This window comes from Pocillopora damicornis, chromosome 9 (genome assembly GCF_964200805.1).
Source record: "Pocillopora damicornis chromosome 9, jaPocDami1.2, whole genome shotgun sequence".
Classification (NCBI taxonomy): domain Eukaryota; kingdom Metazoa; phylum Cnidaria; class Anthozoa; order Scleractinia; family Pocilloporidae; genus Pocillopora; species Pocillopora damicornis.
In genome coordinates, this window is record NC_142678.1 from 17,278,637 (window position 1) to 17,297,850 (window position 19,214).

The 19,214-nt window shown below is 36.9% G+C and overlaps 1 protein-coding gene and 1 long non-coding RNA gene across 5 annotated transcripts in view; one reads left to right on the plus strand and one right to left on the minus strand.

Moving 5' to 3' along the window:
* Nucleotides 1-6,117: 6,117 nt before the first annotated feature.
* On the minus strand, nt 6,118-8,075 carry LOC113672553 (uncharacterized). The gene is made up of 3 exons (XR_016179576.1): nt 7,884-8,075; nt 6,946-7,055; nt 6,118-6,757 (listed from the first exon to the last, which is right to left on the minus strand). It is a non-coding gene; the product is annotated as an uncharacterized LOC113672553 (long non-coding RNA).
* Nucleotides 8,076-9,943: 1,868 nt separating this feature from the next.
* Nucleotides 9,944-19,214, plus strand: part of LOC113672552 (uncharacterized) — a 36,580-nt gene continuing 27,309 nt past the window's right edge. For all 4 annotated transcript variants that reach the window (XM_089181340.1, XM_027188852.2, XM_089181341.1 and 1 more), the window contains exons 1-9: nt 9,944-10,025; nt 12,886-13,034; nt 14,310-14,391; nt 14,855-14,964; nt 15,922-16,417; nt 16,922-17,026; nt 17,481-17,538; nt 18,234-18,411; nt 19,081-19,195. In XM_089181340.1, the coding sequence (XP_089037466.1) occupies nt 12,952-13,034; nt 14,310-14,391; nt 14,855-14,964; nt 15,922-16,417; nt 16,922-17,026; nt 17,481-17,538; nt 18,234-18,411; nt 19,081-19,195 (1,227 nt within the window). In that variant the 5' untranslated portion in view covers nt 9,944-10,025; nt 12,886-12,951. The remainder of the gene's footprint in view (nt 10,026-12,885; nt 13,035-14,309; nt 14,392-14,854; nt 14,965-15,921; nt 16,418-16,921; nt 17,027-17,480; nt 17,539-18,233; nt 18,412-19,080; nt 19,196-19,214) is intronic.

The window sequence follows — 19,214 nt, forward strand, 5'->3', positions numbered from 1 at the left end:
TCATTAACACTAAACGAAAATTCAGAAGCAAAACAGTAACTCACATTTTGGCACGCAGTCAGAACTAGTTATTAATGACTCCCTTCTCGTTTGTCTAGACCGAGTAAAATCCTTGAAAGGTTTATTCGAGTGTTTCCGCCAAGCAATGAAAGCGTTTTAAAAAATTTTCCCTATTACTAACGATACGGAAAAAGCTGAAAGTGATAAAATGAAATTTAAGTGGTCTTGCCAAGAACATACAAGAAACTCCATATTCATCGCTATCATCTTTAGAGGAAATTAAATATTTTTGAACGTGAAACACAAATATGGACAAGGAAAAGCGAGGATGATTTGAAATATACTTTTGTAACTTGAAAATCTCAAACAGTGTACGCGCAATGTGCACGCTACCCATCTACAGATTCTATTTTTTGTGCACTTTCTTAGGTTAAATTGTTTGTAGCGAAGTGTAATATATGAATGAATTAAAGTTCATAACTTAAATGTGAAACCAGTTGCTTTGTTTTGTTTGACCGTATGTTAATGATATCCTCTCAATTTTCGTTTTAATCCTGCCAGAGCAAATGGAATGTTTACCGTCACTGACTTTCTTCCCGCGTCGAAATCAACGATCCATGTCAATCAGTAAATTATTCCTTAGAGGGTTCTGGACTTATGTAAATATCACATCCGACTTCATACTTCATTAACGATAAAGTTCAAGACAAAATTGGGAAACTACGAGAAAGAAATGTCACGTGAAATCTGATTCATAGTTCTTGACTGAAAATCTTTTGGTTTCTAACTGAGTTGAAAATGATGATATAAATTAGCCACTGTAAAAAGTTTCTAGAGCTGACGTCACAAGCGTCGGCCCTTCGTCGTGAGCTCTGAAAGAGGGCTAGCGCTCGAAATGTTTGCCTAAGACTGTCTTTACGGTGGCTAGTTTACATTTACGATTCAGTTGATAAAACCAAATTATTTCGTGATACTCCCCCACTGACGCAAAACCACAGTTTCTTTAGAAACTTTCCCACTTTGTTGCAAATGTTTTGGCTGTGGATATTACAAATCCAACAAAGTATAAGATTAGATATTGCCCGCGGTTTACTTATGGTCATTGGTATCCAATGGAAGACATCAGATAACGGTTCTCTTGCTCACAGCTGCATTTTATAGCTTGGAGTAAATAAAGAAATCAAACGGGAAGGCTCTCCTTTTTTCAGTGTGGAAACGAACAGCGCATAATTTGACTCAATTTCAACGTTATTAGTATACATTATTGTGTAAATACGAGAATTTATCAGGTACCAAGTAACCGCAATAAAGATGCGTTTGCAAGGAAACTGTGACAGTAAAAACTAAAAACAGCCACATAGAAATCACAGCACGAGCACGTTACCTCCTTCAGCCGTCGCATGGGAACTGAAATAAAGTAGAAATGTTCAATTGTGGGTGTGAAAATTATGACCAGCTCGTGCGCCAGTTTTCGTTTTCTTCAATTTGTAGTTTTCTATTTTTCACTCTCCGAGGGAATAGGAAAGAAGAACCTCATTTTCACAATTAATCTTCTTGAATGACTAGTCCGCATGAAGAGAAGCCTCGATCAATTGTTCCACTGCCGCGCAATTAGATGCATTCTCATAAGACTCAATATTTGAAAAAGTCACATCTTTTACGGAAAACTAGCCAATCACAGACACTTCCAGGGAATCCCCCCTTGCAATTACACAATAGACGGGTACAACAGTAGACAAATATTCAAATGGCGCAGTGATTTAGGAACACAGACGCCTTCTGGTTGCAAATTTGCATACGAATCATGATAGAATATTTAATCACCCTAGTCTTCGCTAAACAAAACCTGTTGAGACAATTGGTGCACATCTTCACCACCAACGTCAAATTGAATTAAGAAAACAGGGAAGCCTTGATATGTTATTATAACCAATTTTCAGCCTTGAAAGAAATAATGTTACTTGCGGCGTAAAAAATTAAGTACTTACTGGTTAATTTGTGTGCGTGCATTGAAAATCTATTTCATAGGCACCGCACGAATGGTATTTAATTCCATGCAAGATTTAGGCTGCGCCCTTGTCCACTTCGTTTGCTCCCAAGTCTGCCCGCTGAACAAAGATAATTGACAAAGACTGAAAAGTTGCGTTTGATATCACTTGTTTGCAAACAGGAATGCAGGACGTACCCTCAATTAGACTGACAAACAGAGTGTTTCAATTACATTTACCGCGGCAAGTTATGATCAGTAATAGTGAAATTAGATGTTCAGTAGACCTCGTTACTCAGGCACAGATGTTGTTGTTGTTGATGTTGTTTTAACTTTGCTTTTGTTGCTTTTGTGTGTTGTTGTTGATTTTGATTTTTTTTAACAACCTTGTTCCACTTTCTCTGCCTTTTCGCTGGATCGTGTGAAAGTGTTTTTTTTTTCCTTTTTATGATGCAGAATTTTTAGCAATATTGTTTATGTGTCCATTGCGTAAGACTCCCTACTTGGGTGTCGGTGGCGTATGCCTATAGAGGGATGTAACATCGAGTGGATTGCGATGTGATGTACCCAGTAAAGTGGAACATTTCCTCGGTAACTAAATCGATTGTAGGGGGTAAGTTTCTAAAGAAACTACGAGTGGTGCTACGTCGGTGGGGGAGAATGACAAGATAGTTTGGTTTTGTCAACTCAGTTGATAATTTATCAATTCAGTTGATAAAACTAAATTATCTCGAAAATTCCTTACGGTGGCCTATTTACATGATGTAAATTGCCATCGTAAATAGTGTTTAAGGCTCTGACGGAGGGACGTTCGAAACGTCAGCTTTAACAACTCTTAAAGATGGCCAAATTACATTATCAACTCAGTTGAATCAAATAATTAACGAAATCGAATTACTCTCTTTTGTTACCTTTCGCGATGTAAGGTCATAATGAGAGGTAGAGCAATAAACCAGCTGGTCAAAACAGTCGAGTTGCTAAGTTCGTTCAGAGGCGTGCAATAAAAATTAATTGGATAAAAGCAAGAGATCATCCGATGTCCCCTGGATAAAGTATCTTGGTTTTATTTTAAGAAGGTTACAAAAGATCGCCTATTAAGCCGTTTTCGAGACAACCAAAATCTCCGCTCTAAAACTAATATTTGATTCTATCTTGTGGATAAAACTCATGAAAGTGAGGATTTGTAGAATTGAAATGTGCCGAGTTATTGTCTCTGGCAATGAGCTGGTAAGTATAGTGATAAATCTCATGATCGCCCTGAGGGAGAAATCGTTAGAACGATGGATTAAGGGCATTAAATTCTCATTTGAAGAAATCGTTTTCTCTCGCTGCACCAATGATAAAATGGTTTTTAAAAATTGCAACTCCACCTGTTAGTAATATGTGTAGACCTTCTACTGATTGGTTGTACGGATTGAGATAAAAAAAATCCAGACGAAGCACGGTTTAATTGAATAATATTATCGAGTTGTTCTCTCTAGCTAAACAGTAGTGGCATAGCGCCCAATATAGAATATCAACGGAACAAAAGCGGTAATGAACGTTACTGATCTCAGCGTGCTATGTCGCACGTGAATTAAGATAGCTTTTACCGTTGGAAACGAATGGGTATAGATTGTTTGAGTAAACTGACAATGCTATGAAAATAATAGAATCAGCTTTCAAGATTTTGCAACCAGAGGGGAAACATTAGAAAGTGCGAAAGGGCGTGACATATACTCTGAAAATGATGGCACTTGCCTTGCTTCACCTTCAAAGTGCCACTATCCAATCTGACAACGCACAGACCAAGGGAATCCCCTTTACAACTACATACAGATCAGGGCGGGCAGATTCATTGACGCACGGGTGTGTCGCAATTAGAGCAGTCATGCGTGTCATGAATGAGACACTTGCCGAGCGTTGTGTAAACAGTCTAAATCACATTAATCCTTCACGCCCTTACTTTAGTAATCATGTTCTCCGCACTTTTCTCTTTAAATTTCCTTTGATACTGACAGTGAAAATTTGTTTAAGCGAGCTTTTTAAAACGGTGATAATTTCCTTTACCTCGTGACCTTCGCATTTGATTCAAGGAAGATACTGTACAGAGAAATTAGAAATCAGTCACCCTCAGGCGCAGGTATTATAAGGTTAATCCTCTTCAAAACGGATGAATTTGGTATTCATTCAATATCGAATGATTAGGATAATAAAATATTGGTTTCTGTGCAGATCAGAAATTTACTGTTTCCATTATGTTGCCCTCTTTATTATAAAACGTTTGTTAACAATTTAGGGAACCGAAAAAACTTCCATTGTTTTCTTGTCACGCTATGGAAGTTTTCGCTTTGATACTTTGCATCACTTCTAACTGCAATTTGTGAACATTACGTGGGGCCCTCAGTTCGTAAGTGTGTATGGGAAACATTTATGTGTCATCTTTATGAAATTAAAGGAAGTTTCAAACACTTTATCGTCCAGCATTTTTAACGGGGGAAGGGGACGGGTGTCAGACGAATCGTGTCCCTAAGCATGGATGATCGATGAACTGTCTAAGATTAAGCTACATGAGAGCATAAAATAGTCGGATCAATATCAGTATCTAGGCAACTGCCCACCTACCCCTCCCCTAACCTGACAACAGTCAATTGATGACAAGTTGGGGTTAATGTTGGGTTAAGGGAGGGGTAGGTGGGCAGTTGCCCAGATACTGATATTGATAATAGTCTGTTGCATCTGACAACGTCAGAGATTTCTTTGCGACAATGTTTGTATGTTCGGATTGCCCCACCCCCCCCCCCTCCACCCCAGCCATCATTCTCAGGGTTTCTTTGTGTTATCACTCAATCCTATTGTGACCTTTACTGTGTTAATAGAGGCTAAGAATACGACGGTAATCTTGGCAATGTAGACGAAATTTTTATAAGCTCACAGGATGAACGGGAAAAAAGAAATCCATGGTTCGTAGTTTAACTGAAAAGGTTAAAAGATTATACGTCACATAATGGCAAAATTCCGTTGTTTTTAGGGGGTAGGGGAAGGGAAGGATTAGTTTTTAAAAGACCTCTGTCCCTCAGTGAGGATAAACTTTTAGTTATTATATCATACACTCTCCGGACTCAAAGAAAAGCGACGACAGATATCTCTGACACATTTGGTAGACAATCAAGTCCCCTATCATTCTTAGAGTTTCTTTTTGTTATCCCTCAGACCTCTTATGACCGTAACTGCGTCAACACAAGCCAAGAACGAGACTATCATCTGGGTGGTCTTTGACGAAAGCGATTACACCTCTATCACCCGAAGCTGATAGGGTGAGCAGATGAAAATTGATATGGTTCGTGAAAGGTTAAATTCCAGTTAACGGTGTTAAATTTCGAGTCTCGTCTCGTTTTTTTATTTTTTTCGTTTGTAAGTCTGAATAGCTGGTCAGATCGCTGAATGTTTCCTTGTTATTTTTTTTTCCCTCGAACTGTTTCAAAATTGTTTTGAGAGAAAAGATTGGCACGAGACAGAGCGTTTTTCGCGGATGCAGTCTCGACCCAGCCCCATCGGGTTCAAAAATCAATCACGTGTTTGCTTTTCCTCCGCGTTGTTGCGTACGATGGTAGGAGGAAGAGAGCAGTAAAAGAAGTATAGTAGCCAATACTCGCAGGCTAAGTTTTTCGATTTTAATGGGAATTTCGAGCGGCAGAGCTGGGAAATGAGCGGTATAGACGTGAGAGGAATGGGACCGAGAACATCGAAGGATAATTTCTAAAGAAAAAAGAACGTTAATTAAGGCAGACTAATTACAATAATGATTTTACCACGATGGTCTGATCCATTCCTGGACTGCGAAGTCTCAGCTCTGGTTGTTAAAAAAATTGTTGTATCTCCTTCGCGAGAAAATTAGCAATTCTGCATAAATTATGGAAAATGTGTTATATGTCAAACATTGCAGAACCCACGCCCAGGTCTATAAATAGATCATTGGGATTGTCGTAAGTATGAAGTTAAAGGTGATATTATCGGTTGTTTAAAATGACGTATTTCCTGAGGGGTATTCCCCGGATTGCAAGTTTACGATTTGGCGCGAATTTTTTTCTCGAGATTGAGGAAGCGGCCGTGCTTTGAAAAATTTTATTTCTTTTCATATAGCACCGAAAAAGAACCCAGCTCATCTTGAATCGAAATCGGCGCCACAACCAACTGAAATTATACTCGGTCAAAAAACAAGAAAAAGGAAAACACGCGGATTCTCTAATTGGTTACTTTTGTAAAGTGAAAGTTTCACTGCTCTCTGTCAAGGAGTCTTAAAGTCTATATATAGTGGATTTTGTCAATTTTCGATCGATTGTTCAGTCGGTTAGTCTGTTTGTCAGTGGGCCGTGCAGTCAGTCATTTAATTACCAGGCAATAAGTTGGTCATTCATTTATTCAACGTACCAGGAAGTCAGTCAGTTAGTCGGTTGAATAGTAGGCAAATTAAACGGTTACTTTTTCAGTCGGTCGATCGTATCTCTAAGTTAATCAGTTGTCAGTCGGTAAGTCAATCGTTCAAGCAATCTCTCATCAGTTCATCAGTCCATGGCCGTCTGCTAAAGAAACCGTATGACCACTTTTTAGAGTTTGCTTCTCAGATGCTGCCATCCAGTACAAAATCGTTACATTTTGTAGCAAGCAATCCAATTAGGGATTTAAAATCCTTGAGGTTGTTCCTCCATTAGCGAAAAATTATTCCAATCCAACTTAGCAATATTCGCTACCATCTCCCGCCAACAAGGCTTTTCACTTCTTTCATGTTCCCTTGAAATAAAAGAAAACATGTTATGTTTCAATTTCCATGGCTTTCCCTTCCATATCGATTTAAGCAGATACAGAGGACGACCACTCAGGAGTCAAGTTAGCCATAGGCTATAATATTTTTATTAGTATTTTTAGGCCGTTTTATGCTAATAATAGAACGATCTAAGTTAAACGTAGAATTTTCTTACCTCATTTCGACAGTTAATGGTTCAGAGCAGAGGCCTTCTTTACTTTAGTTCCCCTTTTTTCTCCACTCTGCTGATCCAGACTTTACATTGGCCCCTAGACCTTACAACATCTTCAAACAAAAGGAAAAGAGAGGAAATAATCATTGCACGATTGCTAATAAGTGTTCAGTATTTGAATAGCTCTTTTAACCATATTGATATTGGTAATTAGTTCTAAAACACGCATTTTAATGATTGCGTCAAGCACAATAACAAAGGATATAAAATTCTAAAGACGGATCAGACAAGTTCATGTAGATCTTTAATAAAGTTTGATAACACGAAACAGCGCTTAAGGGAAATTGAAAAATATGACATTCTAGCCATGCTACGGTGGACATTGCCTAAAATATCAATCGATATTGTCTTCTTTGGTCATATCGATGTCCAATTATTTCGCAATTGCTTCCTTCCGCTGCTATGTGACACGGTCTTGATACGTGTTACCCATTTAGATGGGAAAAGTCAAAACACGTTTTCGGTCACGGTTCACGGAGGTCACGAAATATATCATGGCGGTCTCGTGATAGATCCCAAAGATAACATTATCGCGCAAGAAACAGATCATCATTACCGGAAGTTTTTTTGTTATATTAAGCAAACGATTTTAGCTCATTTTAAGGAGCTGATTACCATCATTATTTCTTAGTATATTCAAGAATCGATTTTTATTTTTATTGACGATTTTTTTACATTCTGATATTTTTGTTTTTATTATTGTATCGCAAAAACGTTAATCTTGAGCTTTTTTTCGAATTTGTACTAACATCAATCTATTGAGGGTCTGCCGTATTTATTAGCCCTAAACTATAGCATAATTCAACATTTCCCCCCGCAGTCTGATTGCTCAATAGAGAATTTAAAAAAAAGGAGAAAAACCCAAATGTATTATACATTACCAATGTCAAGACTCGTAATCCATTTGATTCTTCGGGAGACCTTAAACGCCAAAAAAACTTTTTGTAAATACCCGTGGATTAAATTTTCATTTTTCACGATTCTTCGTTTTTGATATTTTCGCTTAACACAAAAGTTGTTCATTAGCAGTTTAAATGATTAATAAGTTCCCTTATTTAAAACACCCACTTATTTCAAAATCGTTCGGTTTCGTGACAAACAGGCGTTATTTAGAACGCCTGGCAAACTTCGTGGCGCGATAAAAATTCAATCAGCTGACGAAAATTCTCTCACTTTGCCGCCGCGTCACTTACCACTGGCCAATCAGCGTTCGCCAATGGAGGAGGAGCGGGCTGATTTGATTGGCGTGGCTACCTTATGGGGGGTCGTGTTGTTCGCGCAAGGCTATTGCATATCAAGCATGCATGGCGGCATGCTATGAAACTCAGAGGCTAGTGAAATTCCCCTTCTTGGAGACTCTTCAACGCTTGCATGAAGAAACTAAATTGTTTTGCCTTTGAGAGGAATCTATATACTTTAAGGGAAAATCGTTCGCGGCGTCGTGATCGCTGTTAGGAATTGGAAAAGTGCTATGAATTCAATCGTCGGTTTGCGTTTCTAGCTTCTTGACTGCGTTCGACCTGACGCGTTACTGAGTTGCAAAGGCGGAGCATATCTGTTCTGGGGAGTGTGGTGGATTGCGTTGGATTGAAACAAGGGGAGAAAACTCTAGGAATTACAACACTGTGTGCAGGACCTGAATCAAAAAGCCATGTCAGGCGAGTTGAAATTTGTTTTGTTTGAGACTTGCATACGATGACGTGCTGTACTGTAAATCCGCGCAAACTACAGTGGTTGTTCGCTAGCTTACGTTCACATTTCAGTAATGGTTTCTTTGGGTTCCCATACAGCTTCTATTGTGAATCAATCCAGTGGGCATTTACCAAGCTACGACGCTGCTTAAAATTTTCCTTTGCATGGTTTATGTATGTATCAATCAGTCTCGAGGACGCCATTTTGTGATGAAGTCCAAAGATTGTGGCGCGTTCCAATTGAAAAGTTCAAAATTATTTTTAAGATCTCGGAAATGTTGAAAATATGAGACATGGAAACCAATTTGGGCTATCTCTGTTGAGCGAGGAGATCAGAAACTTCCAGGGAGTACCTTAAAATTCGCCAACCTATTGTCGCTTCGCTATCCTTTCCTTTAAACACAACCGCGGCCATTCATGGGTTATGTTGCCAATAACAGTTGATTTTTTATTCGATGGGCGTAACACACGGTTTTGGAATAAAGCGATTGCAATATGTATGGAAGGAAAAACATTAACGCCAAGTACTTTAGGTAAAGAGCTTCGGCAGATTGAAAACACGAGAAACTAGTGAATCTAAAAATGCGAACAAAGGCACGAACTACTGTTCTAGCGATATGAATAATTACTGCCAATGACATAAGATGGCGGAGGAACGGACGGTTAAAAAATCGAAAAGATTACTCGCTCAAAATCCGCTTTTTCTATTTTACTTAAGATCTTGGTCCGTTTTAGGCACCTACTATCTCGCGTCTTTTCAGTGCACAAAGAAACGCTTCTGTTAAATTGTTCTTCATCCTTTTACCGGGTGAAACATCTGCGTTCTTCGCGATTTTGTATTATTTATGAATGTTCATTTGTTGTTCTTCTGGAGTTCCCCGTAGAATTAGTGCATGGTTGAAATCAACAACGTTGCGATTTGATGCCAATTTCACTTAATGTGACAATGGAAGACTCGCGTTTCGCCCGGTCAGGCCAATGACTGTTTCTACTGAAAGTTTAAATCGCCATGGCTTCATTTGAATTAAGTTTGTTCGTAGTAACTACCGATCATTGATGCAAGCTATCAGCTGAGCGACCAAAGTCATGGACGCTCTGCGCTGAGAAAACTTATTTCCTTCGAGAACGCTTGATCTGTTTTTAGTCAGACTACGTCTCATACAGCTTAGTATTGTTATTAGTGTAAAGATCATAACGCGTGTTGCAAGCAACATTTCCTATCTGTGCGTATACCTTGTTTTTTATCTCACTTCTAATTGGATTCGATTTTCTTCCTTTATCGCAGGAAGAACAAAACGAGGTCCAGGTAGACCAAGAATTACAGAGACTGTGGTAAGTAGCTAAACTATTTTAGTCTGAAAAGAAGGTTACAGGGTTAAATCTCTGCTTTCTTATTCCGACACGTTCACTCACAAGATTTTATCAAAACTTGCATTTCTCCTTAATGGATCTATTGTTTGAATCCAAACTTTTGAGCGTGGCTTCCTGTGCGAATAACAACAAGTCTCTGTTAGTTTTGTAAAGGAAAAAAATTATTAGACAACCCTTAGTGAACAGCAAGAGAAGGGTGTACTAAATTTAGTTTCACTCTTTATTGTGACCTTCAGTGGGAACATAATCATTAGAGCCTTGCTTTCTAACTGAAAATCAACCACTAAGCGATGCAATGTGTTATGTTAAGATTTTTGTTCAACATTTGTTCTGTCTTCTGTACTATTTGCAGAATTTATCCTTGTTATATCAAAATATTCAAGGTTATCAAGAAGTAATTTTTTTCAAGCCCTCACTTTACAAGTTAAAATATCACTCCCATCAAATTGTTACCAATAATTATGACTTTCACCTTCTTTAGCTTAAGGGCATAGACTACTATTTCGTGAATTAGTCTATACAGATTACTGGTACTATGGAAATATTTTGTTTACCATAATCTAGCATTGGCTTTCAGTGCCTGCAGTTTTGACAACATCTCTCTAATTCTTGAACTTAGAATTTTCAGAATCTTCAACTACTATTTGTTTTATTCTTAAAATTGAAAAAGTGTCTAATACTATTTTTAGTTTTCTACTGGTTAATTAGTTTGTAAGTAGACTATCTTGGCAACTTTGGATTTGGTTTGTTTCCTGTCCTGTCGAGAAGAATGTTTATAGTTTTAAGGTAAATGGAAATAGGAAATCTATAGCAGGAAGTATTTAAAAACATTTTCTTGTGTCGATCAGAAAGTTTTGATGACTTAAGTAATTTCATTTCCTTAAATACAGTGTAAATGGGTTTTGTAGGCCTTATTTATTGAAAATTTCATCCTGTATCAGATGCCAGTAAATTCTATCAGACTGACTTTTTGAGAAGTGTCTCTTATGATGGCAGAAAGGTGAATGTGATCATGACATACACAATTTGTCATGGTTGATGTGTTACTTTTGTACTCAAATTACTCTTGAAAGGTTTAGATCCATTTTCAGAATAGAATGGGGTGCAAGTTGTAAAGAGTGTTTTGACTGTCAATTGTGTTATAGTGTGCAAGTGTATTGGGTTCATGATTAGCAGCCTATTTAAATTCTCATCAGCAAAATGGCAAATTTTATTAGTATTTTGTGTTTGGCTACTGATTAAATTGCTATGCAAACAGAATACTCTGTTATTTGAGTTATTAACATGTGGACGTGACATCAAGTTCTTAACTATTAATGGTGCTGTTTGGCATTTGTGAATAATTTGAGATGTGATGAGGTAACACAAAATATTGTTTACACAAAATCTTTGCCAGAAACAAGGCCAAGGAAATTTTTGTTTAAAAGGAGGCCATAATTTCTCAGGAATTCTTGACGTGTCTTATTTTTGACACAAAAAATTACTTGTAGACATAATTACATTCAACCAAAAGTCTAGAGTGTCCTGTTGTTTTGTGTCTCGGAAGACAAGTGTCTATTAATAGGGTTAATGTTGTTGTAACCATGACTGCAAATGTTTTAAAGGTAGAATTAGAACTTGGATATTAGTTAGAGAAATTAGTCAGAGATTTGTTGTTGTTTGTTTGTTTTCTGTTTTCCTAAACAGCCTGAAGGATAGTTTTCTGGTGTGATGTTTGAATTGTGTTGTCACAGTTCAAATGTAGAGGGACATCAACTGTGTGTAACTGTCTTACTGCATTCCTTTTAACTTCTCTGCTGTATTGTGAACAGAGCTTTTTATTTCTTCATGTGCAATATGTGGTTGTGTTATGAGAATTATGCCTTTGAATACAGTGTGACGCAAATTGAGAAACAAAGGAAATATAATGAGAGTGCACAACATAACAAATATTGTGCATTATACTGTGGATTATCACTTTTGTGTATAATGTACAGATTTTGGCATATGAAAAATTCAGAATTCTCCTTGTCTTCTGTTAATTTTTACCATTGTAAGATGTGTTGCTAAATTAAAGTACAGCATTCACGAAATTATGGTCTTGATCAGGAATGATTTGATTTTTTAATCAGTTCATGCTTTAATCATGAATATTGTTATTGGCAATTTGGTGTCAGTTAGTACTTTACTAGAACTGTTGGTTTGAGTAACTTTAAAAGAACACAATTGAAACTTTGGTAGAAGGGATTTCAAAAAGAATTTGAATTTGTCACTACAGATAAGTTTGATTAAGATAGCCTTTTTGATTGGTTTGGTGAAGTTATCATTTCAGCTTTTTGTTATGTTTTAAGTTTTAAATCTTAACTTAGAATTCTCCCCTCTAGAAGCTATTTGTCTTCTGGCAAACTAATTAGGACAATTTGATGTTACATCAAGATGATATGCTCCAACTGATAACTTTGTCTTTTTTATGACCTGTCAATTAAGTAATGTAGCAAACTTTTAAGGAGAAATTGTGTATTACATGTAACCACCTCAGTGAGGACAATGTTAAGTTTGAGACTGTAGATTTGAAATGTTTCTTTCATTAGGTTTTGAAGCAGGATGGTGTTGTAGAAAGGTTTAGACAGTGTTACATGTCAATTTGTATGGTTGATTATTATGATATTATCAGGCAAATCTTGAGTTACATAATCAGTTTGATTATGTAACCTAAATAGCTAGCAGAACACTTCTATGAAGCAAAGAGCACAGCTTGACAAGTTTCAGCTCTCACCCACTTATAAAGCACTAAAGTTGCATACAGCATATTTATTGTTGTGAGTTCTTTGTGGTCATTCAGCATTCCCTGAGTCCATATCCAAGTTCACCATTGACACCAGACTCTGAAGAAGGTTACATCTTGAGTATGAGAGAAGAAAGTAGATCAACAAGGGTGCGGAACAGACCCAAGCCACAGCCTGCAAAGAAAACAAGGGTTAATGCTCAGAGGTTTGCGACTCTCTTTGATGTTAAATTTCTTGTTGTTAATTTGATGTTCACCCTTTCACTTTCAAGATCTCAATTGTAATTCTCCTTACTGTCCACCATATAATTACTATGATGTTATGTTGGAGAATTTGGCATCAAATCAACTAATAACCCCCCCATTGTTATCTTTGTTAATTCTCATCACTTGTCAGCTTGATAATGTCTTGATATTGTGAGGAGAAATTCTGTCTTGATCACTCTTGGGAGTTTAAGGGTTGATAAAGGTTTAGTCGCTTTGCTTGTGAAACATTACATCAGGCAATAATGTAGTTTTCTGAACTTGAATTTGAATAAAACATTTCTGTGTTCAGCTTATAGCAAGAATGAAAATATTTGGTTGGTTTGATGCCAAAAACCCTTGTCTCTTTTTTTTTTTTTGGTGATTTTTGTGTCATATTTCAACCTAACAGCACACAATGAATCTGGATAAATCAAAATAATACAATAAGAAAATGGAGATGAAAAAGCTGGAGGAATCTTTCTGTTTTGATGTACACTTTCTTCCCTTACAATGTGTTTTTAGCTGCTTGTCTTTGTGACTTTTTGGAAAATGCAAAAAAAATGTTATACTATTTTGTTTGTATTTAGGATTAGAAGTATGAAAATAATCTTTTAATCTGTGTGTTATGACCTCTGGGGGAAGGATGAAGGGTTTTATATTAGATTTCTAAAGCTATTCTTAACGGTTATTTTTAGAATTTATATTGTTTGATGATGTGGTGCTTCTGAGAGCGGAAATTAAATTGGATTGAGACATTTCTTTTTTTTAATTTCCAGATGTAGAATCAATTATTTAATTGGATTTACTGTGATATTTTTGTTCAAGATCACGGCCGTTAATTACTTCTATAATAAATGATTTAACTCACTGAACACCATGGTTTGAAAACGCAAGGGAAGAGTGCAGAAAAAAGGGGATTCCCACTGAATTTTTGGAGTGTCAAATGTTGCGCATGAAATCATACAACTTGATGCAGATGTGTGTTATTGTCATGCCTGAATGAATGTTTAATTGGTTTAAAGATATTTTTAGTTAATTGATGAAATTAAACCTTGATTGATGGTTCTGTTGGGGATTGATTACTTAGAGTTTGACCAAATTGGTTTATGTTGCTCATTGGACAAGTGGGTCCTCCTCATTATTGTGTTAATGCGATAAATTTATCACTTGACCTTTGTGTTTTGTTATAAGTTATTGAAGTTTTTTTTTTCTTCTGCAAACTGTTCTATTTTCAGTAAGTTGAAATCTCCTATCAGAGCTTCACCGATTGGTTCCTGCACTGAGAGTAATCTAAGTGTGGAACATGAGAACATGATGGTGAGATATCTTGTATTATGCAATATACTTAGTTTGATTATGTAAACTCCAAGGATGTTTCACCTGCTTATTCCTAAGATCTGAAATGTGCTTTAATTCTCCTTCTCAGGTGCATTGCATTTTATTGTAAATTAGTTTAGGAACGTCATGTATTATTTGTCTGCAAATCTCTCATTGAAATTTTTTGTCTATTTGGATCACCTGTTTGCAGAATAATTCATTGATATTGTAGGGAGTAGTTGATTGTTAACTGTGCAAGCTGAAGGGTTTGATGCACAGTATATTCATTAGAGATTTCCATAAAAAAATTTTCCAGCCTAATTTTGTTGACCTTTGTCATTTATTGTCTCGATGTGGAGTATTCTTCCTTTTCTACCCACTTCCTCCTGTAACTAAATTTTGCAATGAAGAACCTGAATGAATTTACACAAGCTGAGGTGTTATTTTTTTCTGATCATTACAGGAGATGTCATCGTACTCTGTGCCTCTGGATGGGCAGCCATTGTATGATAATTTGACACCTGATGGCTTTGGAGTTGTAAAACAACCAACAGTGGACCGAGATGAAGAACTGTAAGGATTGAGTTTACTTCCTTTTTCATTCTTCTTCTTTGTAGCTCTTACTTTGAGTGAGTGATGAAACAAAAAAAACAAAACAAAAAAACAAACAAACAAAAAAAATCTCTCTTTCATTGATCATTTGTTCATTTCTGTTGGAAAATTAGTAGTATAATAATCAGTATTTTATATTCCTTCTCCTCAATTTTTACTTATACATGTGCACACAGTTTATATTTCATTGTAAGACCTTACTTGTTTGGAAAGAGGTAACAAAAAACCCTTATATGGAACATGGCGATCTGTACATAAGAAGTTTTTATGTTCATAGCAGAAACAGCTGCATGTACATTCAATAAAAGGTATTCTATTACTTGCCAGGATATTTTCCAACTCTAATTCAAAGTGCTTGGAGAATTTTAGTTGGTGTGTAACTGTCACTATTTACACAGCTGACATTTTAAACAGCAAAAGCTGAGGTGTTTCAATTTTTTCAAGGGTGTTCACATGTGTGGGTGAAGGGAGCCTGATGATGTTTGTTTGTGCAGCTTAATGCTAAAACTTTTCTGTTTTGGAAGACTTGAACAAGTTATACAAACTTGTTTTGTGTTGAGGTGCGAGTTTTCCAAAGACGCCTCTTTTCTCAAGCTGTGTAAATTTTTCTAAAGCAACAATTTGTACCATGAGCAACAGAAAGTAAAGCTTGCAGAACTTAGTCAGTGATGTTATGACCAAGTGTATTTTATAAGTAATTCAAGTTTGAGTCATTTTATTTTTTTAAACTATTCTCTTTTATCCAGAGAAATCATCACCACCATCATGAAATAATAAAAGATTTAATTATAAAAAGAGAAAGATTAAGATCAACCTCCACTGTAGAATGATTGGAAAAAGGCTTAGCATACTTTACTCCCTTCCAGCTGCTAGATTTGTTTCTGTACCAAACTCTGTCAAACATTTTCATTCGAACAGGGCTAAAAGCAAAACATGCTCATTCTGCAATTGTGGTGTGGAGAAACGTATGTTCCACGGCAAACTCCAGAGGTATGCACCTACTCCAGGATTCAACCCAGTCAAAAAGCTCCAAAACAGACACAGACAGAACAGTGGCTGTGATCCTTTCAGAGACCGGTTTTATGTAGATCCTTGCGAGACGGGACAGTTTGCTGAAGATCACCCAGAACCTCCACCTGTAGTAACTCGCCGCGGGCCTGGCAGACCACCTGGACGTGGAAGGCGGAAGGGAATTGTGGTTGTAGGTTTGCCATTAAGAACTGGTAACAATGACACTACAATTGACAAGACCACATATGGGACAGTAAAGGAGAAGGAGCTAAGTGATGTTTTTGAAGAAGATGGTTACACCTGGGCCCATCACTGCTGTGCAGCTTGGTCTGAAGGAGTCAGCCAGACAGATTCCTATGATTTAATCAATGTTGACAAAGCAGTAGTCAAAGCTATGTCAGAGGTATGTCATCAACATTTTTTCTAGTTCTCTCTAAAAAAAAAAAAAGTCTTCTAAAAACACCCATAGCTGTTCATTAACCCTTTAACTTCCAAGATCTGATTGTTAATTCTCCCCTCTAGCTGCTACACATTTCCTTGAAAATTAGTTGTGAGAACTCGGTGCTAGATCAAGATGGCAGCTTCTGCCTGATAAGTTTGAATATTCTCATTACCTATTTGCTGAATAATGTGAGGATATTGTAGGGAGAAGTTTTATGTTAATCACTTCTGGGAGTTAAAGGGTTAACACAAAGTTCAACATAGGCAAAGTTTCTGACAATCAGTGAGCCATTTTTTTCCTTTTGTTTCCCTTCTTTGTCAACAGGTTTTTGATTTGTACAAATCTTTAATTTTTGCCAGAGATTAATGGGGTATTTCCAAGGACATTTTTTTCCCCTTAGAACTATGTTTTGGAGTCTGTTCAGTGATTATTTTTAATTTGATTTTTGTGATTTTACTTTTTCAGCGATGTAATCATTGCAATCGGTTTGGTGCAAGTGTCGTTTGTCAAATCCCACGCTGTGGAAAGACCTATCACTATCCCTGTGCAGCAAGTAGTGGTTCTTTTCAGGTTTGTCTAACTAAAGTACTCAACCACTTAGCAACAACTGCTGACACTTTTCTCAGAAATTCATAATTCTCTTTTAGCCATCACCACTGAGTGAGTGAATGTTATTTTATCAGTACTATGAGAGTTAAAAGCCCCTGACTCTTTTTTTGGAAGGTGACAAACTAAAGGCAACTGTCTGGCATCATGGCTTCCAACAAAATTTCTCCATCTAAGAATTACTATCACCATATGATCAAAGCACAAGTAATGCTGTTCTTTTTATCATCATACTCTCCCTGTTTTGATTGGAACAAACAGACATAGCTGTAGAAGGAGAATTCCCATGTTGATCAGGTTCAAGTCTTTACTGATATCCATTTTGGGATGTTTTCACTTTTATGTGAATAGAAACCTGCTGTGCCTCCCCTTTATGTTCTTGTCTTTCTCATAAGATAAAATTTTTTTTCTGAAACAGGACATTAAATCTATGACCATGTTATGCCCAGATCATTTGGGAGATGCAGGACATCTTGGTAAGTGAATTTTAACCTAACAGGCAGATAATTCCATGAATAAAAGGAGAAATAAGGTAGCAAAAAATTGTGTGGGTGTGGATGTTCTTGTGTACATTATGCCAACAGCATTTCACAATGTAAGTATGTGTAGAACCCTTGTATATTTAATGTGACTACAATGCTATTTGCCCATTCACCCATTCACCCATGGAAAAATAACTAAGCAAAAGCCAAAAGAGTTTATCAAACAATGTCTGGAATCATATTTGTGGCCCAACAAAGTTGATATCAATTGCAGGTCGATGGAGTTATTTAATGATTGTTTTCCACAGTATTTTGAGTAAAACAAGGATCAGGCCTATTTAACATAGGTTGTAAAAGACAATCTAGACAAATTTACTCAAGAAAGTCTGGAGAAATTTGATTAGGATTAAATTGCAAAAGGATTCTCACAAGTTAACTGCAGTCGAAGGAATTGCAGAAAGAGAAGCCTGAGAAAACTTGGGTGTTGATGGGGTTGAGATTGGTGTCTCTTGGGTACTGGTTGGGTGTTACCAGTGACTGAACCACAGAGCGACCCTTTGGGAGTAAGGCAAATTTTAGTGGATTCTTTTTCCCTGTAAAGAATTGTAATAAATCAGCTTTATTTAGTAGTCATGATGAAACTCTGTAACAGTTGTCTTCATTTGTATTTGATTTGTTTTGTTTTGCAGCTGGGGGTGAAGCTGAATGTGTCCTCTGTGGGGATGCCAAGGATTTTTCAGAACAGATATTCTGCACAAGTTGTGGTCGCCATTATCATGGCCGGTGCCTCGATCCTTCTGTCGATTTAACTCCACTAATAAGAATGGGCTGGCAGTGTCCAGATTGTAAAGTCTGTCAGGGTTGCAGGTGGGCTGATTTTCTTTACTTGTTCAATGGTGAAGTTTGTGTCTTGTAACATGTTATGTGCCAAATTTTTACAACAAATTCACTGTCTGCTAATCATGTTTCAACTTTGACTTAAGTTCTGAGAATTTTTTTGTGAAATTGGCAACATTCCATCGTTGATAATTTTCTAAATCTTGTCACTTGCCTCTTTGAATGTGTATTCTTTTCTTAAGGATCAAAGCTCTTTCCAAATTGGAATTCAGGAGTTTGTTCCTCGCCATGAGTCTCTATGGCAATTCTTTCATGTTACTGGGTGCACATTTTGAATTGGAGATTGGAGTAAATTTTTCATGAGATGTGGATGATATTATTGTCTCCTTTCCTACTCCTGCTACCTTCTCTTGATAAAAAAAAAGTCTTGATTTTAACCCCATGTACCTTAATTAATTCTTCTAATGACCTTAATGTTTGATTTGGTTGTGACAGTGTGAGGAGAAATAACATGTTAGTCAATCTTAGGGGTCAGGGTGACTTTGTTAATTTCATTTGGCCTCTCTTCTTTTGCTTGCTGCCATCTCTTCATTATTGTAACACCATCAAAGAAACCATCAGTTTCTCTATCCCCCTGTTGTATCTGAGGTCTCGTGCTATGATTTTTTTACGCTGCTTATTTGTATATGATATTTGCAGGCAACCTGGTGATGACAACAGAATGTTGGTTTGTGACTTGTGTGACACTGGATATCATACATATTGTCTGGACCCTCCCATGAGCACCATACCCAAAACTGGTTGGAAGTGTGTGGTGAGCAACTGAGATTTTC